Source organism: Anopheles stephensi, chromosome 3 (genome assembly GCF_013141755.1).
Source record: "Anopheles stephensi strain Indian chromosome 3, UCI_ANSTEP_V1.0, whole genome shotgun sequence".
NCBI lineage: Eukaryota > Metazoa > Arthropoda > Insecta > Diptera > Culicidae > Anopheles > Anopheles stephensi.
The window spans coordinates 825,728-850,968 of NC_050203.1; the positions used below are offsets into that span (position 1 = coordinate 825,728).

The 25,241-nt window shown below is 49.9% G+C and overlaps 3 protein-coding genes and 1 long non-coding RNA gene across 6 annotated transcripts; 1 reads left to right on the forward strand and 3 right to left on the reverse strand.

Moving 5' to 3' along the window:
• The first annotated feature begins 5,567 nt into the window (after window positions 1-5,567).
• LOC118512123 lies at window positions 5,568-7,155 on the forward strand. The gene is made up of 2 exons (XR_004906243.1): window positions 5,568-5,790; window positions 5,868-7,155. It is a non-coding gene; the product is annotated as an uncharacterized LOC118512123 (long non-coding RNA).
• LOC118512101 (leucine-rich repeat-containing protein 59) lies at window positions 6,769-8,438 on the reverse strand. Its single transcript, XM_036056073.1, has 3 exons — window positions 8,099-8,438; window positions 7,978-8,037; window positions 6,769-7,909 (listed from the first exon to the last, which is right to left on the reverse strand). Exons 1-3 carry the CDS (start codon window positions 8,210-8,212, stop codon window positions 7,208-7,210), a joined length of 876 nt encoding a protein of 291 aa, XP_035911966.1. The 5' UTR covers window positions 8,213-8,438; the 3' UTR covers window positions 6,769-7,207.
• A 43-nt stretch (window positions 8,439-8,481) lies between these two features.
• On the reverse strand, window positions 8,482-13,904 carry LOC118512060 (adenylate cyclase type 2). The gene is made up of 11 exons (XM_036055920.1): window positions 13,414-13,904; window positions 13,204-13,344; window positions 12,124-12,648; window positions 11,930-12,054; window positions 11,814-11,849; window positions 11,307-11,738; window positions 11,085-11,238; window positions 10,833-11,026; window positions 10,080-10,752; window positions 9,748-10,016; window positions 8,482-9,692 (listed from the first exon to the last, which is right to left on the reverse strand). The coding sequence occupies exons 1-11, from the start codon at window positions 13,558-13,560 to the stop codon at window positions 8,738-8,740; spliced, it is 3,651 nt and encodes a 1,216-aa protein (XP_035911813.1). The 5' UTR covers window positions 13,561-13,904; the 3' UTR covers window positions 8,482-8,737.
• A 270-nt stretch (window positions 13,905-14,174) lies between these two features.
• LOC118512047 (laminin subunit gamma-1) lies at window positions 14,175-24,922 on the reverse strand. Of its 3 annotated transcripts, none has more exons than XM_036055879.1 (10): window positions 24,784-24,922; window positions 21,753-22,025; window positions 19,938-20,814; window positions 17,946-19,334; window positions 17,674-17,871; window positions 15,955-17,371; window positions 15,629-15,878; window positions 15,467-15,553; window positions 15,101-15,401; window positions 14,823-15,034 (listed from the first exon to the last, which is right to left on the reverse strand). In XM_036055879.1, exons 2-10 carry the CDS (start codon window positions 21,903-21,905, stop codon window positions 14,823-14,825), a joined length of 4,884 nt encoding a protein of 1,627 aa, XP_035911772.1. In that variant the 5' UTR covers window positions 21,906-22,025; window positions 24,784-24,922. The 3 variants fall into 3 exon arrangements, with proteins under 3 accessions (XP_035911774.1, XP_035911772.1, XP_035911773.1); XM_036055880.1 differs by having other exon boundaries at window positions 21,753-22,022; window positions 24,784-24,913; XM_036055881.1 differs by lacking the exon at window positions 24,784-24,922 and having other exon boundaries at window positions 14,175-15,034; window positions 21,753-21,905.
• Window positions 24,923-25,241: the final 319 nt, after the last annotated feature.

A 25,241-nucleotide genomic window follows, 5' to 3' on the forward strand; every position in this document is an offset into this window, starting at 1 on the left:
TGCTATCAGCTACAGGGGCTTGAGCGGTGGGAAGTTGGCATTACCAACGTTTTCTACGTTCGGCACACAACGTCATCGAAATAACGTAGGACCGATGGTGTGTCGTCATCCACAGTTCCGAAATTAAAGTACGACCCGTGCTGATTGGTTGATGAAGTCATGGAAATACTGATTGGCAGCGGTAAGAAATAGCAGCAAAACAGTGAGCCTACTGTAAACACTTCAAGGCGGTCCTGCGTGCGTGTGCGATTTATTTGCATTAAGTAATCCCCACCGCTAAGCGGAACGGGGAACTTCGGCTCCCTTCCATCCGGCACCCACTGCAGAAGGTTGTGGGACGTGCACTAGTCGCTAAACAAATAAGCCTATTCTTCCACTTTGCATTGCTAAATAGGAACCACCATCGATTCTAAGCATCTTGCAACGCTGTAATATACAGCCGCTTGTCTTTCCAATGGAAACAGACGCCAGACGTCATCGGAACCAACGGGAGAAGAAGGAAGCGGATGTTAAAATCAAATAAAAATCGATCAATAAGGGATGGGAAAAGGGGAGATCGCCAAAGGCGCCAGTAAGTACACAGCTGCCAGTTATTGTGGAGCGTGCACTAACTGCAATGCATCTTAGCTGCCGTGTGCGATCGACGCGGCAGTTGCCATGGTGACAGGATAAAGTCGATGGTGTGAGACTTCTGGCGCGAAATCGCTACATTCTCGCTGTCGCCGGCCGCGTGACCAACCGATCGATACCGTCTACCGCATGCAGAAGGGTTGTTTGAGCACGAAGTCACGGCGGCGCTCGTTAAATACTGCCTTAACTCACTGTACCGGACGGAATGGGTAACTTGTGCGAAATCACAACAGCACACAATGAATGGAAATGGGAGAAAGGTCACGCCTAGGAAGTAGAGCGCGCCCTTTCCTTTGTAGCAAAAGCTGCTCACCCGGGCAGCAGATGGATTTAGCTTAACAATCGTCGGACTGACTATACAATGCATTTGTTTGTTTATCACCTTTTTTGAGCATCCGTTTGTCACGAGACAAACATAAATCGCTGGGCAAATAATACAAAGCTGGGTGTCACCAAGACATTTCACCCGTTGTTGTTACACGACGCCTCACACAAACGTGCTCTTCTTTCTGTTGCCTATTGATGAACCACCCTCTAGGTGCCACGTCCGATAATTGGTTCCACAAATTTGACTGCCTCGTGCAGTCCGAGAGCTGTCAATAGTCTGTCCAATTGTAACTGATCCTGAGGAAGGTTAGCAACTGTAACTTCCCACTGGACACGTTACAGGAACTAACCTTCTCGATCAACTTCACATCACCCAGTTTGCTTACCTCGGCACACTACTTCGATCTTGTTGAATCGCAAATGGACCAAACAATCACTTTAGCACAAACCAGGCCAGGCCACAGGACCGAAAGATCGATTGCTGTCGGATCGCTTGACTTCTCTAGGCGTCTGTCTAACGACCCGATCTCACGCTCACAGAATACTGGTTTTTTCGGCTGACCGAGTTAGTGGTTTTATACACTCGTCAAACGCAAACCTTGAACCTCAGCAGAAATCGCGAAACTCTTTCACTGCGAACAGTGGTGGAGTGTGTTCCTTCCTTTCACTTGGGCCTGGACGCGTCGTACGAAAACCCCCGGAGCCGTGCGGCGTTGATCAGCGAATGGGAAGTTCAGCGAATAGGAAACGATAGGAAATTCTTCCCCAGGAATGAGAGAAACTCTGTGCCCGAAGCGTTTGCGTTTGCATATGTTTCGAGCATTTCGGGTTGCTGCGATTGTAGCAAACATAGCATGTTGGAACACACAGGTATGTACAGTGCAGGGTTCTCTCTCCCCCTGCTAGACGTCACAGTACCGGCCTAGACGGCAACATTCGTGCTCTTTCCATGCTCAAACCTTCAAGGAAAAACGCGAGCAAAAGAGAATTAGAGACTCTATTCGTCTCGCGCTGTCCTTTTCTATCTCGTTTCCTTCTGCTCACATTCTCTATCTGTCTGCCACCCACCTTTTTGTGCCGGCTAGCATTAATCGCCCTCTCTTCGGCGAGTTTTTCTTCTCTTTTGAACCGGCGGCTTATGGGCGGGAGACCGTAGCAGAGCATGCTGCATTTTCTTCGTCAACACTGAATCATCATTGCATCAGGCTAATTTTCTACCATTGGTAAAGTAATACCTTTTCCCACCTTTCCTCGCCCGCGTCTCCTCCCCGAACACAGCTCAATCAACGAAAGGAAAACCTCCTCCACCTCCATTCCCTTTTGAGAACCACCACCAACACACAGGGTGCTGTGGATGATCAATCAGCAAAATCGTGGCATGCTATACTAACGAATAAGTTGGTGACTTTTAAAAGCAAATTTCTGGCCAAATAAAGAGTGAAAATTGTAACGCACCCGCCGTTTATTTCTATCTGCTTGTCGCTGTTTTAAACAAGCGATGCGTTTTTTCGATGCCATTGCAACGCACGAGGTCGGGCCTAAAAATAAATCAGTCGCGTGTGTAGAAGCGTACCAACGGGCAACCAGCAAACACAACCGAGCAAATCAAAACTCGGTCACTTTGGGATGTTTCAAGCGTGAGACAGCTTTTTTTTTGGCGAAAGCAAAACCCCCTAGTGCCGCAGACTCTTCTTCTGTCGTTTAGGATGAAATTCTCCTCGAAACAGCATAACCATTAGCCGACGCACGTGCGTTTACGGTGCAAGGAATGTCTCGGCTGGTTCTTCGTCACAAGTTGAAAAAGGATTCAGAAGAGGATGGGGAGGAAAGATCATTCTAAATGTGGATTCATCCAACTGATCGCAGCTGTCTGTATACACCTCTTGGAAAACTGGTCGCGATTATTTCCCATTGCTACGATTCGGAAGCGATAAGAGAAAACTGTACATTTTCTACCAATCTCCCGCTGATTCAGAGGTATCACCAATGCCTTCCATTTCGTATCTCTTTTTAGCTCTTTAGCACTCACTGGGAGTTGGATTAAAAAAAACCCACAGTACAGTAGGCACAGGCAATTCGCCTCACCTCATGGCACGTGAATCAAATGATAGCAGTGGTGCGTTCGAAAAGAGGCTTCCGAAAGGAGATCGGATCCGATTGGTGTTAGCGGTTTTCCCCATCGTGGCGCTTCCCAAAAGTGGTTCGGAAGAAGTGAGTAGGCGAAGAAAATTGCAGCTCGGACGGGTTGTGTGCCGCGGAAAATTGGCTTCATTCCACTTTTGCTACACGGATTCGTTCCTCAGTTGCGATAACGGTTGCCAACGTGTAGGGGAATATACGTTACATTGTGTATGCTCTGCATCATCCCAAAATCATTCAGCCTAAACAAAATGACCAAGAATTACAACATTTGCTGATAGCTTGATGTATCCTTAGATATTTCAGCAACAATGTCAATGCTTCATCGCCAACATGGGAAAACTCGCGTGTCGCGTTGTTTTCATGCGTGTTTCCGCTGGACTGACCTTGTTTCCCTTGTTTTTCCAACGCACCTCATTGTCGATTGCGTCATCGAAACCGTGTCCAGTACACGTCCGCGTGTAGCAGTTTGCGTAGGACCAAAGCGCGTCTAGGGAAATTCGTCGCCCACACGACTCACCCCGCCCAGTGGGCGGTAATCCGTCGGCAGGGATCCAACGAACGAGAAAGGAAAACTTTGGGCTCCATTCGGACTCCGTACGACTCTACCAGTATCGACCCATTCGGGGGATTTGCCTTCCATTCTCTCACCAACAAACAGTGCCCCGAAATGAAGAACCTGCCGTAGTAAAGTGAATTGGCGGCGGCGAACTGTAAACAAGAAGTCCATTTTCGCGTTCTCTCTTCTCGCGTGGCCACTTTCATGAAGTGGAAGCCTTACAATTTACTTTCCATGTACCAGTTGCAGCAGTTTGGTTTACGTTGGACTTGATCTTGCTAAGAATCACAGACCATGCCGTTCGGACACGCACGACGTAAAGTTTACACCTAGACACCTGAGCTGATGGTGATGGGTAAGCATCGAAACTATTCCTGTTCGCTTTGTTTTCTGCAAACGAAAAACCCATTACGTCAGCTTGGATGTTCAATGACAGGAAGTAAGATCCGGCATATTTCTAGAAATTCCCTCATTTCTCGATAATCGATGATAAAGAAAACATGCCCAGATAACGAACAGGTCCGCGGTATGGAGCACCCACATGGTGCGTACAATTTCATTCAAAAGTACTAACGACCAGCGGAGGAGATTGTGGAACCACGCAAGCATGGTCGTACACACATTTTCCGGCCCGGTTTTGGACGGCCTCGAATTTACGTTACCGGATACTCGCTCTCCGTACAATTTCTCACACACACTCTCACTCTCAAATTGTCTCTCGCTCTCTCGCTGCGTGTGTGCGTGTTATCCTTTTCTAACGGACTTGTTTCTTTGTTGCGCCGCTGGTATGGTGGTGGTTTGTCTTTCTTTTCATCGAACCGGTACCGGCAGACGAAACCACGTGGCGATAGCTTTCGATACATGCACACACACCACAGCCAAAACGGGGAAAAAAGCAGCCAACCGGTACTTTATGAGATCAGAACCCCGAAAATGCCTCGGTGACAAGAAAAAAAATGTTGACTGCCACCTTCGTTTCGTGATGAATAATGCACTCGTTTGTCCACACTCATCTTTAGCAACATCATCGTTGCGTGCATGATATTCTATTCTCGTAGAAAAGAAGTTAGCTCTTACCTGAATTGCGTGTGTAAGTTTAGCGGCATACGCTTCCGTTAGAAAGATCCGATACATTCACGAAAAATTAGGATAAACTGCAATCGGTCACAGATTTTGCTTCACCACTTTACGCTGCACGGATCAGGCACTAACCAGCAGCACACAACTGATTTTGTACCACTCAACGATTCACTTGCACAACTTTGTAAACAATTTTACCGCAAACAAGCGGTGTAAAATATCTGCACTGGTTCTTTTGCTACACAGGTTGAGTATGCTCGACGGTACGAAAAAAAAAATTACAGGCAGTTCCCGAAATACGCGGTGTGCGAAAAGTATGCACAATTTCGAAAATGAGCGAATGTTCGAATTTTACAGTGGCGTACGGATGTTTGCACTGACGACACTGCACATTCGTGTTTGACCTCTCCAACCAAACAACCTATCTGGATTTATTGTACTAGGATTTGATGCCCATTGCCGAATTTTTGTTATAACAAGTTTATCGCACAACATTGCAAGCTCAGCCATTTTCTATGGCTATTTTGTTGCTTGTGACTTTTTTGTCATTTTTTCATAAGGTGATTTCGAAAACAAACATTTCTGTATCAAGGTGTATGAAGATTAGTTGGTCTCATTGGCTATTTTTATGGGCATATTCAAATGCCTGACTTTGCCGAGTGAAACTGGTGAAAAACATTGCTTTGCAAACCCTTGTGCTCGAAATAATTCTATTCTATCTCGTCTACGTAGCAAAACAACGTATTTTTTTCATGCGTTTGGTCAAAATCAAAAATATTGTTTTCGTGTTTCAAAAACTGTATGCGACGGGGCCACCTAATCTCCATACACTTTGGTGTAAACGATCATCTAAATCTGTTGTCAAACAATAAGGAGGGCAAATTCGTTGAACGAACAAAAGTGGCTGTGCAATTGCGAAGCAGAAATATTCAACATGACTAAATTCATTCAGCAGATCCAGGAACAAACGTGCTTATACGATTTAAGCGAGCCACTAGAATCGGAGAAAATTGAAAAATCCTGGAGGGAAGTGGCCAGGCAGATGAGGTTTACGGGTAAGTTATAATGGTTCTTTCAACGAATGCAACGCCCATTCATGCTGTCCACGCTGCTCAATGTTCCTCTCACACAGTTAAACGATGCCATGAAATCTGGCTGAAAAGGCTTGAAGAGTATGCCGTTTATATTGAAGCAAAGAAAATGCTCCCCATCACCCCGAAGCTGGCAGAAATGGCTTTTGTTGAAAAGGACATTTTCCCGCTGTTGGAACGTGCCAAGATATTATGTTCCGGAAAAAGGAAGAACTCGTCTATGTCTATCTTCTGGCTCGTGGGAGCCATTGGAAGATGCAGAGGATTGCATTATCGTAGAACCGATGAAACATGAAGCGCATGCAACACAAGCGCAGAACATCACCTCACACCGAGAGCAACAGGTAAGCGACATTAACCAGCAGCCAGCACCACAAAAAAGATCACGTCGAAACGCTGTGGACGACGACAAGACGACGATAAGTTTTGTTGAATCCAACAAGCAACAACCGGTTGCTCTGGGTGTTTCCAGTTCCTCCAGTAATCCTGTAAAACCAGTCATGTGCATCAGCACACCGAAAGCAGCTTCGGAATCATCAATGCAAACACAACCTATGAACATTTCAACACCGGTCAATCAGCATTCGTTTGGCAATCCGCAGCTACACACTTCAGACTGCTTACCTTCTCTTTCGGCTTTTGGCGTGTATGTGGCTACAACGCTACAGAAGTTTCACGAGAAAAAAAGGATTGCCGTTAAGGGCAAAATTTTTAAACTACTTGAAAGTGAAGAGTTTGGAGGATGCTAAATTTGCCATCATTACCATCGTAAGCATGCAATTTTAACTTAAAAGACGCTGGATATTTTTTTCATATAATCATAACCTCAAATATGAAATCGGGGTTAGATGTTCCTTAAATTGTTCAATGTACTGATTGTAGTAATGAGTTATACTTCTAAATTATTTAATTATAAATGTTCCTTAACTTGCTCAGTGCATGTTTTAGAGCATTAAATTACGTTTCAATATATTTATCTTTGTTACCATTTTGAGACATGCTTGAGTTGGTTTGTCTTAAGTTCATCACTATTTGGGATGCTGTGTCCGGCCTACTCTACTTGATTCCCTCCTTGCCATGACATGCCAGCCCACCAGAGCATGACCAGGAAAATTTGCAGCGTAAAAGGTTTAATGTGCCTTATTTGTTGAGCCGAAGCTCAGTTTTAAAAACACGACACGCGTGCCAAACAGCGCTCAAACTGCATTGTGTAAGATAAGCGGCTTGTACAATACAAGTGATCATTCTATTCAACATTTTATAAATGTATGGAATACACACGGGCATAGTCAAAAATATAGGCTTTTCAAAGGTCTCTCGTACCACGAGGATTTGCTCTAGGTTTATTTAATAAGTGCACAATATTGAGAACCCGGGGCCGTTATTTGATGTATTCTTCGAGAATGGTTTCACGTGCTTCCCGGAACGTTCCATCCTGCGTCATCATTGGCAACACGTCGTAATACTTCCCAAAGAGCATATACGAACCAACCAGCAATACTAACATCGACAGCCAAAATAGAAAGGAGTGTCGCAGCCCCCCTGGCGAGTCCGCAACCTGACCGGATGATTTCGTTCCTGCTTTAGACTTCGTTTTGGGCTGACTAGCATTAGAACACTCCGCTTGGGAGGCCGTCTGCTTTCGTCTGCGTTTCGCTTTTTCAACCTTTTGCTCATCGACTGCCGGGCTTTCCACGTCCTCCGCACCATTTTTCTGTTCCAGATTTTGTTTTTCCGGCTGCTTTTCTCCGCGCATCTTTCGCTCCTTGGCTCGGTCGTCCACCACACGCCGTTCGACCTGCTTCATGAAATCCACGGCACGTGAAGCAGCCACTAGGCAATCGCTGGTATCGCTACATGTTCCGATGAGCTTTTTAAAGGTTGGATTAAGTGGGTTCTCCTTCAGGTCAAGATACTTGAGGTTCTTCAGCCGACCAAACGTAAGCGGCAGCTTCGTGATTTGGTTCTTGTACAAATCCAAGCGTCGCAGGTTCGTTAGCAGACCGAAATCGTCGCAGATCGAGGTGATGCGGTTTTTGGAGAGGTCGATCTGGGTCAGTTGCGTGAGGTCGGTAAAATTACTCTGCAATACAAGATGTTGGTTAATAAGTGCGCGGAACGGTTTGGACACGGGTTTTCTGTGTTACTTACCTCGATGATAGTGATGCGATTGCTGGAAAGATCCAGCACAGTGGCACGACGTAGCGGTTTCTACAATCAATCGATGCAATCATTGAGCGATTGAGCTTCGAGCATTGGCCACCATACTCACGATTTCTTGCACGGGCACTTTAGAAATGTTCATCAGACTTAGATCCAGCACGTTATCCACAAGCCGATCACGGACGTTGATCTTTTCTTCATTTTCGTTCTGTTGCACTGCCATCGTTCTGGGGGAAAGGCTTTTGTCCGAGCCGGCTTAACAAACTGTGGCTCTGTTGCTCTTGCTGTGCTTTGTGATAAACAATTTTCTCTAGACTACCGGTAGAGTAGGCACTACCAAAATGCCTTTTTGTTGCAGCTAAGCTATCACTTGTATGCTTTTCTTTGTAATTAACGCTTGAAAATATTTATTCCTCCGGCACAATTTGACGTTGGAAGCTTCGTTGGCATTTTTGCTTCATTGCGTTTACAGTGCACACTCAAAGGTTCGAATTTAAAATTCAAATAATTCGTTGTGATTTTATTTTGGTTTATTTGTCGTTTGTGTTAGTTTACATTATTTCTAGTAAAGAAATAGAAAATGCACCTTTTTTAAGATATTGTGATTTTTTGACTGTTCAACTTACACAACAAATTTGGACCACTCGAGATAGGTATGATTGGTGCAGATTGCGTGGTCTGTGTTAGCGACTATATTTACAGCTGATATTCTGGTAGGTACAGGAAGTGTTGATAAATATGTTTTTCCCTAAAGCTTCGTCGTTATATGCTCGGTGGGCTCATTCCCAACGCTGGGTGAGCAAGACTTTTTGAGGAACTTCAAATCGTCGCTTATTTTAAGAAAGTATGTAGGGATTTTCCCACGACCCTTGACGAAAATTTCACCCCGATAGTCACACTGATAGCCGTAGCTTTGCAGCACTTCCGCACTTTCCTTGGTCACCTGTATACGGCCGGGGCGTCCGGTTGAGTCCATCCGCGACGCCATGTTGACCGCGTTTCCCCAGATGTCGTACAGCGGTTTGCTGGAACCTACGACACCGGCCATCACCTTGCCGTGGGATATGCCGACCCGCAGCAATCCTGGGCTGGTTTGTTTGAAATTTTCGTTGCTAAAGTCGCGCAACACTCGCATGAGCTCGAGCGCAAACTCGGCCATCACGATCGTGACGTTGTTGCTCTGCCGGCTGCTGCTGGAATTGCTCCGCGTGCTCGTGCTGGCCTTGTGTGTGACCTCTACCGAGGTGCGCGGATTCAGGCTACGTCGGCCGTTTGTCATGAGCGAGGTACGGGTCATCCCCGAGACAGAACGATAGCCGCTGAGCGACGAGGACGAATCGCACCTGCCCGGATCGAGCCCGCAGGCCGCCATGTACGTCCAACCGGCGACCTTTATCTTCTCCACCTTCAGGTACCCATCAAAGTACTGCAGTCGTTCGTCGAAATCGCAGATAATCTCGTTCAGCACCTTCAGAACACTTTTCTCATTCTCCACGGAGATGTCCGTGTTTACCTCCATGTTCGTGATGGTGGCAAACATGACGGCCACGTTTTCGTACTCCTCGTTGTAGAACTCGTTCTTTAACTGTCGATTTATGTAGATCTCGGCCACATGCGTCGGCAAAATGTTTTCCACAAGGATTTTGTTCGTCTGCTTCGTTACTTCGGCTTCCTCCTTTTGCTTCAGCAGCTGTTGCTTCCAGCTGTGGAAATATAACCGTTAGAGATCGTGCGTTAATGACAACAATGGACACTCACTTGTAATCTGTCCGTGCAATGTACTCCGACTGCCGATCGATCCAGTGAAATATGATCACGATGAACAGAATTAGCATCAGATGGGAAGCTTTTGGATCGAGGCCAGGGTTCATGCTTGCACTGCTGTCGAAGTAATAGTACAGCTCGTCAAAGATCGCCCAACAGTAGCAGAAGAAGATGAGAAGACCGACGGTGGCCTTTAGTAGAAAGTGTATCCGCAGGAACAGGAAGGCCATCCCGATCGCTAACGTAAGACACTGCGTGACGGACTGGAAGGTGAAACTCACATGTACCTCATCTCCTACGATTCGCCTACACTTTCATTCACTTACCCATGGATTTGTGCAGAAACTTTTGCGTGACATATCGAACGGTCCTCGGTTTTCTTGCAGTAAGCTTGCAAGACTGTCATTACCCGCTGGAGTTGCCTCGCTAGTTGTCGTTTGCGCCTCCAGCAGATCGTAATTACACTCGATCAGATACATCATAGAGCACACCACCAGTAGCGCGATCGTAATCAGATAGATCACCGTCCGTATAACGTAGTTGCTCATGATGTCGTTGGAGAAATCGTAGAATATTCGCATCAACCGCGATTGAGGTTTGCGGACACGCAGCAAATCATCTATCGAGTACGGTGTGTAGACGTCCCACACCTTCTTGAACCACGTGATGGGTATGAACGCGAGCAGCAGTGCGCCAGACAACCCGTTCAGCAGCCAGAAGTACATGCCCGAAGCTTCGTTAAGGATCTGTATCAGCAGGATGCACACGAACACGATGAAGCTCATCAGCACGCTGTACTTGAGCATTAGATCCGGCTCCTGCAGGTACGTCAGCTCCCAGCGTTTGTTTTCGAAGCACATGAAAAATGGCGACATGTTGTCGAGCCGGTTGGTGTCTTCCTCGCTGCTGCGACGTGGCCCTCCCTCGGCCGATCTCGTCGATACCGTTTGGGAAGGTTCCTGGATGTAGGTTTTGTAGGACGAGAACAGTTTGTTGAACCTGTGACAGATTAATGAATGGAAAGCAGGGCGGTTAGAAGACATCCACTGACTTGTTCGAGGGACATTCATTGTACTGACTGAAATCTTCCGATGGGCATCCGCTCCAGCTCGTAGGCCATTTCAACGTTCGTCAATTTCATGATTTCCCGAAACTGTTCCATGGAGTTTTGCATAAAGTTTCGCGTCACCAGATTGCGTTCCTTTTTGATGGTTTTCCGTTTCACCCCGCTGGACATGCGGCTGCTCGGGCCGGGCTCTTGAACGTTAAAGAACTACCGTGTCGTGATGAGTGAGCGAATTTCGCTGCGAGAGCGCCCCAAGCAGACCTACCGAACTATCGTCGTAGCCTGGCTGCGGAACGATCAGGAACGTCTGTATGTTGTGCTTCACGAGAATCGGATCTTCCTTGGCCTGTTGTGTGCCTTCCTCGAAGATGTACTCACCATCGAGCAGCTCCAGCGTTTGCATCGTAACGTGAACTTTGCTGACGAAGTGGAACGGAACACGCAGGTAGTTAGAAGGACAGGTCAACGGGCAACAGGTCTCGCTTACCCAGCTTCTCCCGTGGATTCCATCTTGTTGGCAATGATAACGTCCTTCGACCAGATATCGTACTGCCACTTGCACGCTCCAATCACGCCGGAGATGATGCTCCCACTGTGGATGCCAATCCGCATGTCGATGTTGAGGTCGCGCGACATTCGCACATCCCGTATGTCCTTGATCATGCGCAGGCCCAAGTTGACGCAGCTTTTCGCGTGATACTTGTTGCGCACCGGCACACCGGAGACGCAGTAGTAGCAATCGCCCAGGAACTTGATCCGCAGCACGTTAAACTCCTTGGATGCTTCATCAAACTTGACGAACAGCTCGTGCAGCACGTCTACTAGGGTGCGGACAGGCAGTTGGGTTGTCATGTGCGTGTAGTTGACCACATCTGCATACAGAATCGTCACGTTGGTGTGCTTCTGTACGTACAGTTTGCTGCGAGCGGAAGGGATTGATCATTGTGGGGATTGTGTTGGGCTTGGTCCCGTCTGCGCGTCGCTTTACACTTACTTTATAGATCGCCATTGAGTCCCTGTTCGGAAGAAGCTGCAGCGAGAGAAACGAAAGCAAGAAAACATGACGAATTATCCTCAAAGTTTGGTATGCTTTTCGAAGTTGTGGCCTACTTTTGTGTGTTGATCGTTTGATTGGCGTTGTGTTGATCGTTGAGCATTTTCTCTATCATCGCGCGTATGTCCTTCTCCATCAATTCGGCCGTATGCTCGGGTAGGATGCTGAGCAGAAGCTCTTTCTGCGAAAGATAAGAGGGGAAATGTACCAGTGTTGCAAACATCCCGGCTTATTCTACTGCGTCACGCACCTCTTGGTTGCGGGCAAACTTCAACAGCAGATTACCCTCGACAAGCTCACGGCGATCGAGAAACGTGCGCCTTATGGCCACCTCGTTGATGAGCCGAAAGTATAATCCAAACAGATTCAAGCAGATGAAGTAGATCAGCTCGGTGATCACCTTCAATGCGGTATCGTCCTCCAGCCGGTACGTGATCAGCGTCATCACGATCAGATAGCAGAGGGACGTTGCGCTACCCAGTATGATGCCGTGGACGTTTTCGCTCAGCGGTAGAAATATGTAGATCGCCAGAATGGTATGGCTGGCGTAGGAAGGCCTAAGCGGTGGGTTGATGAAGGTGACGACCGCATGGTACAGCGGAATCGTCAGATCGGTAATGATCATCGTGATGACGGCGATGCTCGAAGAAACGTACGGCACCCAAGGGTAGGCCTTTACGAGACCCTCCTTGAAGGCGGCAAACAGCGATATCCACACGATGAGAATCCCGAACAGGTAGCAGATCAGATCCGGATGAATGGCCGCCGTCGGATGCTAGAGGCAGTTGGGAGACGGAGAGTTTAATCCCGCGCGATGAATCGCTCCGACATGCCGTACACCGATTCATCCGATACAAACAGCGTGATTCAGTAAATCAGCCGATGCAGAGTTCGCTACCAGCGGCGGTAGCGCCTAGTTGTTCATTATCGCGATACGATTCGGACATCAACATCAACATCATCGCCAGCCGGTCGGTCGTGCGGGCGACACCGATATCGAGCGCTTCCGAAGTAAGCAACACAACAATGCACCGTGGTGCGTTATCACCATCAATTAAAATTATTGTCATCTTCACCCTAAACGGCTTCAGATAGGAGCCCGGGGGCTAGAGAGGGGGATGTTTGCAGGGGGAGTGTTTTTCCAGTCACTTTTGAAACGAATCCTTGACCACGGTAAAGCCAGCAAAGACCTACTTCGAGCGGACGATTGATGGGAGATGAATTGATCCCGCAGTGACAGCGGTCTCTGCCTCGACCGACCGAATGGATGAGTGACGGGGCGCCACCAAATCTTGCCATGGCGTTACCAGACATTGTTGTGTGTACTTACCGGCTTTCCGGTCACGATGACGATCACATGCGAGATACTGACGAACGTTTGAAGCACCACAAATATCGACAGATAGCTGCGTTGTACCCGCTCCATGTACTTAAGGTAGAACGTCTCCAGTCCCAGATTCACGCACTCGCGCTGCAATGTAATTGACCGTGTGGACGTGACACAGGGCTCGAGATGCACCACCGAAATCTAGTCGCTTACCCTCAGAAAGCCCAGCTCCCATTTCTTGAGCGCAATATAATCGCCCTCGGTGTCGTGGGACTGATCGGCGTTACTATCCGGCCGACAGATGTCACACTCTTCCGGTCCGTAAACGCCCGCTTCGGGATTTGTCTCACCGCCCATCATCCTCGTCCGTGTTGTGAAGGCACACGTCCACTTTAACTCCTCACCGTGGAGGGTGTGTGTGTCCTTGTCGTGGTCGTCGTCGTACCGGGCTTTGGCTTGTTGATCTTCCCTATTACATCTCTTCAAACTTCCAAGTTTGCACTGCTATTATCGCACACGCTGTCACCGCTGTCCGCACTCACCAGCACTTCAAATATTGAATCCTGCGTTCCGGACCTGCCGGCTGCCGACCCATGTGAGCCGTTGCTTGTTTCGTGCCAATTCAACCGTAACTCGCAGCATAAGAAAGTGCAAGCGTTCGGCGCTTTCGAGCGACAATCGGAAACTAATCAATAACCGGACGATGATAAGGTGCTCCAGGCCTTACAGATCCTCCCGTGGCGTGTGCTGAGACGAGACGTGGGTCGTTATGCGGGAAGGGAAATTGAAAATTGCCACTTAAAAAGTAATGTACAAGACGACGCTCTCCGATAACGCGCACACAGGCGCACCGTATCCCCGTGTGTGTCATCACAGCGGTAGGCAGGTGTATGAGCCTCGTCAGTATCGGAGCAGGGCCCTTAACACCGCAACACAACATACACACACACACACACACATACGCCCTCCATTGGTTCTAGTTTTGTTGTACTCGTTTATTAACTTTCCTTCCCAAATCGTTATCTTCTCGGCACGCTTAAGCTGATGGACAGTAGTATGACAGAGTTGGGAGGAGGGTAGCGAGCAGCTTGAGCTACTAGGAGGCACGCGGAACTGTGGAAACGCGAAGCTCTATTTAACTTCGAAGGAAAGGAAAACACGCGTACAAGTACAATGAATGGTTAGACGTCCCTACTTAAGTCACTGGATTTGTGTTTCGTGTTGTAGTAGCACCAGTTGCATCATCATCCCTTCATTTCCTTCCGGTCACTTCCGGCTCTATTTGAGTTGTAATCCACTAGCAGACGTGGGTAGGATTGTATTTGGACAGGGAGGATTTTGTTAGTCGTAAACGATTGATGGGCTTTGTATTTTATCCTTTTAAATATTACTCGCTTAAGACCTAGCGCATTAAAACGTAATGAAGACGGGGTGTTTGCACGGGGCAATTAGTAGTTTAGTAGGTGTAGGTGTGTGTTCGTGTTCGTTGTTGTTGCTGTGGCACATTTGTCATTGTGGAAAGCACGCACGATTACGTGTGACGCGCTAGACTCCCCCGCTGGTTCGCCAGTGGAGCTTTCCCTAGTGAAGAGCCCGAACGGCCCGACCGTTTCTTCTTCCGCTTACGGTTCCAGATGCGTACGCTTGAAGCATCCCGGTGGCAGTGATTTCGCTATTAGCTCGATGTTAACGACCTCGAACCGCAGATCGGCCAGCTCCTTCTGATAGCTACGGATGTTCTGGTTCTGGATGTTCTTAGCCTCGGTCAAACTTCCAAGTCGCTTCGTGAGCTGAGCATCCTCCAGCTCTTTCTCGGCCGCAGTAAGCCGACGTTCTGTGAGGGTAAAAGGGGTGAACATGTTAAACACGGCTTAAACGTACAGTCGGCGCAATCCATTACCCAAGTCATCCAAACTGTTTACGTCGATCTCCCGCAGATTGGCCAGCTCGGACATGATGAGTTTGACCTCACGCATCGCTTTATCGACTTGCGATTTGGCTTCGTTTGAGTTAAGCTGCGCTTGGCCAACCTTTTCCTTGGCTTCGTTCGTGAGATTAAGATCCTTGCGGATCTGTGCTTCGCGTTCCTCCAGCCGGTTGTCCGTTTTGGCCAGGCGTCCATTCAGCTGGTCAGCTTCGTGGTGCAGATCGCGCGCAGTGTTCTTCGTCGCATTCGCACGTTTCTTGATGTTTTCCGCCAGCTAAATAATCACCAAGAAAGGGTTAAGTTCCCAACTGGCATGAAATGCTCGCAACCTGTGCCTACCTTGGAAGCTTCTTCCGCGTACTTATCCTGTGCCGTTTGAGCATTCTTGCGTGCATCTTCCGCATTACGACTGGCGGCATACAGAGCCTAGAAAATGGTGAAACGACGGTGAAACAATTTGGGAGCTGGGGGTCGGTTCTGCTTCGGAATCTTTCAATTTACCTCTTCGGCACGCTGCAGCAGATCGCGCGAGTTGGTAATCTGTCGTTCAATGTTCGGAACCAGATTGAGTGCATCCTCGGCACGCTTGGACGACTCCTCGACCTGGTTTTTGAATCCTGCCAACGTTTGATACGTATAGTTCGCCTTCTGCAAAGTGCCGTCCCCTTCAGCCACGGCCTTGATCGCCAGCTCCTTGGCGAACTGCAGGTGCTTCAGTGCTCCGATAGCATCTTCCTTCTGTAGGTGAGCCCTGGAAGAGAAAATGCAATGAGCCAGGGTATTGCTTGCCTTCGAACAAAACATAAGTTGCCTTCCGCTAAGCTTACCTTTGGAGTAACGTCTCGGCCAGCTCAATATTGCTGGCGACACTTTCGAGCAGCTGAGCATGGTCCCGCATCTTGTTCGCAAGGTCTTCCGCAATTCGGTCCGCCTCCCGATTGTACTGGTTCGCCTCCTTCTTGATCTTGTCGATGTCGATGTTGGGCGGCGCGGTACGATTAACTGCAGCGAACAGCGTCAACGCCTCGTCGTTCACTTCCCGTGCACGCGTCAGAGCCTGCTCGGTCAGCTTCGAAACCGTGTTGAGCTTCTCGCGGGCCTGTGCAATTTCGCTCGATATGCTCGTGTCAAGCTCCTTGGTAATGTTCGCCTGCTGGTTGAACGCGTCGTTCGCTTTCTTCAGCGCGTCCGATGCCTTCTTGTGCGCTTCCTGGGCCTGCTTCATGTTGGCGTCCGCTTCCGCCTTGAACCGGTCCGCGTACTGTCGAGCTTCGCGCGAGATACCACTGATTTGGTTCGTCTGGTTGCCCAGATGGCCGGAAATGTCCTTCGCGCGTGCTAGTGCCGTATTGCCTTCGGTTTGCAGCAGTTCCACGGCACTGTCCAGCTGACGGCGAGCGTCCTGGATCTTGCCATTTGCCAGCGTCGCATTGTAGCCGCCCTTGCCGATTTTGTGATTCGTAACCTCTTGCGATTGATCGGCATTATCGAGCAGCTTCTGCACCTCCTGCAGACGACCCTCGAGCTCGCGCAGAATCTCGTTCAACGTCTTTTCTCCGCCTCCCGATCCACTCTTCGCGTCCTCTACGAGTATGTCGATCTTCTCCTGCACCGCGTGCAGCTTTCCTGCAAACTCATTGTCATCGATGACGATCGGTTTCGATTGGATGTCCTGCAGGATCTGATTCAGCTCGGCCAACTTGGCACGATGATCGTTCGCTGCATCCTGCACCAGATTGTAGCACGCCGGACAGTCCAAACAACCCTGGTGCCGATCGTACTTGTTCTCCTTGCAGCGATCGCATCGCCGTCCCTCAACGTTATCATTGCACGGACACTGCCCGTACTGGTTGCACTGCGAGCCCTTGGAACCGCTCGGATCACAATCGCACGCGTGGCATCCGTCCTCTGAGAATCCGTAATGCGCCGGAGCACACTTGTCGCACTTTTTGCCCACTACGCCCGGTTTGCAGAAGCATTCGCCCGAGTATCGGTCACAGGACGCGTTGTAGCTGCCGATCGGGTCGCAGTTGCAGCTTTCGCACCCATTTCCGGACCCAATGTTCCAGTAGCCGTTCTTGCACTCATTACACGTACGCCCGATTACGTTCGGCTTGCAGTGACAGTTGCCGTTGATGGCGTCACAGATCGAGATACCCTTCTCGGTTTGCTCCGTGCCCCGCGGATAGCAGCTACACTCCTCGCAGCTTCCGTGTGGTTCGGCAAGTGGATCTCCGAAGTGGCCTGGAGCGAGAAAGCACAACACGACATATGAGAAAGCGTCCGGCGAGATTCCGAGCTGTTTAGCCAACTTTGCAATACCATCGCCACACCGCGAACGCTGCTCTTGTGAAAGAACAACGCCAAACGCGACCACCAACAGTACATACAAATGCTTCCACCCGTCACGCATGTCTAACGCGTCGATATCGCCACTGCACGCAGAGCAATCGCAATCTTACGCACCACGTTATCTTATCGCATGCTGCCGCATCGATCATTGATTACAACCGTTTCAATGGCACGGGATCGGCGATGACTCTTACCTGGCAAGCACTGGTCGCAGTGCGGTCCGGCCGTGTTGTGAATACACTTGAGACATTCGCCAGTAGTGCGGTTACAGTTGCCGACAGCGTTCGGATCCACGTTGCCGTTGCAGTCGCACGGTTGGCACATTCGCACGGCGCCATACACACCGCTCGGATCGCCGTAGTATCCATCCGAACAGAGCTCACATCGCGGTCCTGCAAGAAGCAAATCGGAAAAGGTAAGTTGTAGCCGGGTTTCTTCGCTCCCCGTTCCGGTTCCGCGTACATACCGAAATAGCCAACCGGACACTCGAGACAGATCACCGTATCGCCCGCCATCTGCATGCATGCGCCATTGTTCGGGCACGGGCATCGTCGACAATCGAACGGCGTGCCGCCGAGCGCGTTGCCGAAGAAGCCTTTCGCACACTGGTCGCACGTATCGCCGGCCGTGTTGTGCTGGCAGATACAGCGTCCCGTTTCCGAGTCACAAATTTCCGCATGCTTGTTACAATCGCACGGCACGCACGGCATGAACGGGCCACCCCGTGCCGGATTGTGGCGATAGCCGGGAGCGCACGATTCGCAAAACTGGCCCACATAACCCTCCGGACAGGTGCACTGTTCGATCCACGTTGCCTGCCGGCCAGCTGCTCCGCGGTGTGCCGTCTGCAGCTCCACATCGTCCAGAATAGCCTCTCCATGATCACCGTAAATCGCGCGAATCTTGATCGCCGTCAGATTGCTCAGAATCGACATAAAGCCACGGCCCGAGTTCGACGGGTGCCAGGTGTACTCCGGGTTTTCGTGCAGTCGGAACGCAAACTCGTGCGATTCTTCACTCGGCATGCGCTGGTTCTGGGCGAAAATCGGCAACGATATGCTGCTGTTGCCACCTTGTAGCACCACATCGTACGGACTCACCTCGACGCGCGGTTGGCCGACGAGCTGCAGCCGGAACTTGAACAGCCTGTTGTACGAAGCTCGCTGATCGCCCAGGAAGCGATCGGGCGCAAGGAAGTACACCGTGCGGTGCCCATTCGCTCCCACGCCGATCGATTGGCTGTGCGAGTTGTACTTCACGTCCACCGAGTCGCCGGTGTCCGAGACGGCGGTCCACTTCTCCTTGTGCTTGTTGAAGTTGGAAGTCGTCGACACGATCGAGTATCCGCTCGCACTCGTACACTCGAGTGTGTGGCCATAGCAGAAGCACGGCGTACAACCGAACTTATTGTCCGCATCCAGGTTGAAGTAGCCCAGGCGACATTCGCGACAGTGCCGGCCCTCGACGTTTTCTTTGCAGGAACAAACACCCGTCACAGGATCGCAGGACGGTGTGTTATCTAGCGATCCACGCTCGTCACAGTTACACGGCTGGCATCCGTGTGGTCCAAAGTTGAAGTAGTTGCTGTCACATCGATCGCACTTCTCTCCCGTAACGCCCGGCTTGCACTGGCAGCGACCTTCCGCGTTACACTGCAGCGAACGCGAACCGACCGGATCGCAGCCACAGTTGATACAGTAGCCATCTTCGCGCATGAAGAAGTTCTCCTTGCACCGCTCACAGTTCGGTCCGTCGCGGTTCGCTCCACAATCGATGCAGTGGCCACCGTGCCCGGTGAGGTTGTACAGATGGCGATCGAAGAAGCATTTGGTGGAGTATCCGTTACAGTTGCAGGCTGTGTGGGGAGATAAGTGCGGGATTAGTTAAAGTGACCCTAGTAGCGTTGGTGAAAAACCGTGCCTTACAATCTACAAAGTATCGCGCCCGAGGATAGGAAGACCCTTTCCGCTCACGGTACGTGTAGAACGCAAATGGTTCTGTTCCGCTGGCCAGCAGTAGCAACAGGAGCAGCAGAACCGACAGATACACGTCGGAACGTTTCATAGCGCTTCGGAAGGAAGGAATTGACCAAGGAAGTTTGCCCACGACCAAGTGGTTGGTGGGTCGCAATGCGAATGTGTCTGCATTCGATCGCGACGGTACGAAACCAAACTCTGGGACGAGATTGCCCTAGATGGACAGACAATGCTGGAAGAATCTCGCAGCGAGCAGCGGACCAGTTCCCGAAGGAAGCTTCCACACGCTGATCAAGATGATGGTCAAGAGACGATCATGATGATGATGACGCTGTCTTGCGTGATATGTGCCGGACATAAAAGGAAACCTGTCTCGCTTTGCTTCCGAACCGTCCGGAATCGGATATGGCAGAAATCGTAGCATCGTACCCTTCACTTTCGGGTCCGCAACGGTAGTTGCCGATCGTGGCCGCAGTACTTACGTTTGCACTCGTGCACATTCTTGGACGTCGCGCGGCCCCACGGTGCGTCGTTGTAGAACGGCAGACAGCGGTCACAGTCGGGTCCGTCGGTGTAGTGCATACACTTGCAGACGCGCGTCCGCTGACCGTCCAGTCCGGTGCTGGTGGTACATTCGCTCGCGTGTCCGTTACACTTGCAGCGCGCACCGACCGCAATATCGGCGATGGCGTAAAAGTAAGATTTGAGCACCTGCGAATCGCCAAACACCTCGTCACCGAACGTGTTCAATCGGTCGAGCGTAATCCGTATATCGGTGGCCGTCACCCACTGCTGCAGCTCCAGATGGTGCTCGAAGTTGATGGCGGAGGGGCGACCCTCGAGCGACGAGAAGGCGATATTGCCGTCCCGCAGCGGCGAGATGTCACTGTACTCCGAGGTGCAGAGCGCACGCGATTCGTCCTCATCGTTCATCACGGACAGTGAATCCGGCAGTCCGTAAGTATCGCGACAGGTCGCACTGTAGTACTGGTACGGGATCCAGGGCCCATTCGGCGTGACACGCTTGTAGATGGCGAACGATTCGGGCCGGGGCGAGTGGAACACGATGCGGATGTACGTGATGTCGAACGATTTGCCTAAGCGCATGGTCAGATTCACCTGGTTCGGGAACTGGATGCCCTCGAACATGGTTTCCGACTGCCACCAGGTGGGGTTATTCGGATCGTGCAGGTCGGTAAGGAATTGGGGCGAATGTTGGCCGGCATGGCACACGTCACAGCTTTTGCGGTTGGAGTAGCCCGTCTGGACGCAGAAATCCGTATCGTCATCGTCGCCACACGTGTTGGTCGCTTCCACCTGTAGCTGGTAGGCTGCATTTTCGAACTCAGGAATACAGCGCTACAGCGAGGGAGGGAACAGGAGAACAGGAGAGAAAGATAGAGAGAAGTGAGAGAAGTAAGGTAGGAGGAGATCGCGGGATCGAGTTTTTTAGGCTAGAATCCGTACGCCAAAGGGATGTAACACATCATCCTAAGATGCCGCACCACGTCCACAGCATTGGCCCCAGATGTGACGACCATTCGGCCATCAACAGCGAGCGACAGCAAGTAAACTCTTTCCCAGCAGGGCCCCGAGTGGGGGTTGCTAGAGGTCCGAGATTGCGGGTCTTATCACACCGCCAGCAGAAGAACGGTTTAAAATAGCTGATAAAGACGCTTCCGGAGCGATTCCCGCCTAGGGGAGAACCACATTATCAACATAGTGCTCCACCGTTCTCCAGCAAACCACTGCGATCGCTCCACTGTGGTGCCATGTGCGGACGGCTTGCTTTCATGGCTTCCGTTTCCTTTGCGTTTCGCTTGCCGTGTACTCATTAGGGCGGATGGCGCTAATTGAGCTGCACTCGAAACAATTGTTGCTAATTGAAAGATGTGCATTATTTAGGGAAGAGTTCTGCCAGGGGCCATATTATGGTTGCGAAAGGAATTAAGATGCACGGTGAACTTGTCCGTGAAATCTGACGCGTTTAAGCTTTTGACCAGGCGGGGAAGATGCTAAGAGGACAGTCACGTCCACTACTATTCTTGGCAGGCAGGGTTTTGGGACTCGTATACGGCGAGGTGCGATAAGCCGTACGAACGGGGTTTTGTACACCGAACGAATTATCAAACATGGACAGTTTGAAATTCCTTACGCCAGACATTAGTGATGAACTTTAACCTAGTTTCTTTTGGCCTAGCACTATCAAACGGCAAGCATTTTGTGTTTCGAAGCAGGTCCGAACGTCACAGATACGGCTTGAGGATTGCTAGCACTTGTGCCCTGTGCTGTCTTACCTGCGGTCTGCCGTAAGGATCGACACATTCCAGCGGTGGTAGGTAGTGTGTGTTCTCATTAGCACTTGTCGTCGTTAATACTAGCAGCAGTGCCGTTGCCGTCACTAGAGCCGACCAGGCTCGCGATTCACCTCTCACACTTCTCAGCGTCATCTTTGGCACTTTGGTAAACTCGTACAGCGGGGCACCATGAACCCCCGGGGGCACTAGCACTACTATTACTACCACTACTACTACTCCACTTACTGCTCTAGCACTGTCCGTTCACTGCTGCTAAAGGGAAAAAGACAAGTTTGAAATCTCACTGCGAAACTGTTTCGTGCACACGCGGTTTCAGAACTTCCGCATCCGGTGTATGAGGAATTGCGAAACTCTCCTGAGCTCCTACACTCAGTAGACTTCCTCGTCGACCAGCCTCGTCGATCGACGGGTAATGCTCATGCTCGTGCTGGTCCGTTCAGCCCGAACTCCAGCGCACGTCTTATCGGCAAATGGTAATTCAGGCCAACTTCCCACAGCACGACTCACTCGCCAGATGTTGCCCAGACGAAAACGACCGTCCGTCGCTCGAAGGCAGCAAGAGAACTTCGGGAAAGATCAGACTAAAGTCCCAAGAGAAATGAGAACTGCTTGCTCTTAGAGACATGGGAGAGACTTACGTTTGGTAAGTCATCTCCTACTACATTTGGAAAGTATTAGCACCCAACTCTGCCGTCACATTTGCCACGGACTGAGGAATGATCTTCAATGGCGGAGACGAGCAGCAGCAGCAGCAGCAGGATCTGCTATTTCAGTGCAATGTTTCTTCAATGGGGCAAACAGAAAAAGGAAAAAAAATATAAGGATAAAATCTTTCGGCAATGGTTTTCTCCTTTTTACCGCGTGCACACTGCCAAGATAAACAACAACCCTAGCCAGTGAGGGCGATTGTTGATTTTTGTGTGCGAGGGCATCTTCTCCGTTGCGGAAACTGATCACCGAGCACGATCATCGATCGCTGTAGCATGCGGTGGCCGTAGCAAGGGCGGTAAATTGTAAACAGTACCCCCGTTTCCCGTCGCCAGCGCTCTTTCGGTAGTAAAAATTGGGAATAGTTTTACATCTGCTGTGAGTGTGGAAAAATAAAGAATGACTTCATCGCCGTTTCACGCATCATCGCTGCACAGGACGGCGGGTGGAGCTAGCTGCAACTTTGTTCTTCGGATGCGGAGAATGCGGGAGGACGCTGTGCAATCACGGCCGGCAGAAATCTTGCCTCCGAAGAAGATCTGTCTGTCCACCAAATATTTGTCTTGCAGATGGCGTCATCAGAGTTGATAAAACTGATGATCGCAAAGCACGACGTCGCGCAAGGTTCGAGTACTGCAGTTGATGTTACAGTTGACATTTTGGAGACGAGCCCTAGCTAGTAATGTCTGGGTGCTTTGGGTGCTTTCGGGGTGGTAGGAATCGCTCTCCTTCGCACCAGCTATGCACGTTCTCCGATTGCATCCGTGCCCTTGCCTCTTGCACCTTGCCGTGTCTTCACCAACAGGCCTAGGCCAGCGGCTTTTTCTGGAAATACTGCTCACACACATATCCAATAGGGCACCGCCGGGGGGAGTTGGCGCGCCCGCGTGTGAGTGTGTTAGTGTTCATGAATAAAGCACCCAAAAGCGCATTTTCCACTTATGCTGCCAGATTCTCCCCTTACCGAGCGCGTTTGCTCACTCTCTGCTTGTGCGGCTATAATAAAATATGTGTATGCTGCTTTTCGTGGCTCGGCGATCTCTCGTCGCGGTCTCGTCGCGGTGGGGACTTCCTTCTTCTACGTGCTCGGCGAAGGAAACGCATCGATCGCGCACATCTACAACGCTTTTGATAACACACACGCACGCGTTCCTCTACACTCGGGAGGGAAATTACGTCCAGATTTAGAATGGTGTACAACGTTTTCCTCATTCATTCTTTGCTGTCTCCACAGCATTACTACACCACACAGCTGTAAAGTAAACACTCGTCACACACCACACTCGAGCGATCTGGGCTTATCTGTGTGGCTCATTGATAACTGGCTACAGAAACGGCCACAGAATCAAGTATTCCGGAACAAACGCATCGCGAACCACACACAGGGTTCCGTTTCGTCTTCGGACAGTTAGTGTAATTTCACTTTCGATTCGAACTTCGTATGGCATCCTCCGGTTGTCCATGTGCTTCGCGTGTAAACGGGGAACCGATGGGTTTTTGCTGATCTTTCACATGAGATTCCTACAGCCCTTTTTTCGCGCTGTGGTTCGATTTCTGTATTAACGATTTTCCTACACAAGTAGACATTGGAAAAAAGCATCACAGCTTCAGTTGACATGTGTCACAACAAAAAGCAGGCACTGGAAATCTGGCGAACCTTTTCCCCATTCGGAACATTCCCAGACTTCAGTACCAAGTTCGCTCTGTTCGGCTGCAAACATGTCGGAACCATCTGCAGGACGTCGCGTGAAATTTCCCTACACGTACACCGCGAAGGTGGTACAGTTCCCGTATCAGCACTACGTCAAGAATCAGTGGATCTGGCGGTTCTACTTTATCGCGTTCGGTCTGTCGCTGCCACTGTTCTACAAGCTCCAGAGCCTGGCCAACATGCCCGCCAATAAGGAGAAATGGGCCGAATCGAAACGGAAGCAAATGGAGCAGCTCGATCACCATTAGACAGAGGCGGTGGTAATGGCGACGGTGGTGGCGGAATGTCTTCCCGTCGGGCGCGTGTTGAATCGAGGAATTTGAACGAAAACATCAAAAATGCATACACTGCATAAAGCAAGCGAAAGAAACGACACACCGAAGGAAGGAAAAACACGCACTCTCCTAACACACACACATACACTCGTGCGTACGTAAAACAATATGCTGCTTTTCAACACATGCTGCTTATGCTGCAATCTCTTCCTACGATCGATTCGAGAACGGTATTCATAAGTTTTCACAGAAAACAGCACAAAAGCAAGGAGCAGAAGCACGAACACACTGCAGCTATAGCACACAGTTTAATCACCTTCACGAAACTACAAACACGATTCCGCTGATGTCAGCAACGACATCTGGAGCTGATGCTCGGCACGGCAAGATCGCGACGACAATGTTTTATGCGCTGGGGCGGACCGCTAATGCTACCCGTTCAAAAACACACACCTCAAGATGCTGTGCATCTGCTTAGACGCATACGCGCACGCACGCACACTGCCAGATATTTCTGACAGAGAGGGAAGAATATCTAGGCGCGTTGGCTGGTGATACACTCATGGTGATCGCGATCGGGTAGATATGATCCTCGGAATAAATTCATTTAAAACTTCTCTTAACGCCTTCAATCGAATAATGAGCATGTTGTTAATTAAATTATGATATTACTTCAGTTAAAACTACTTTGTAAAAATATATAAACCTCTTTTAGCGCAAGAATACAACAGTGTGAACCAAGCGAAACGATGGCTGAGTGTGTGTTGGTGTATA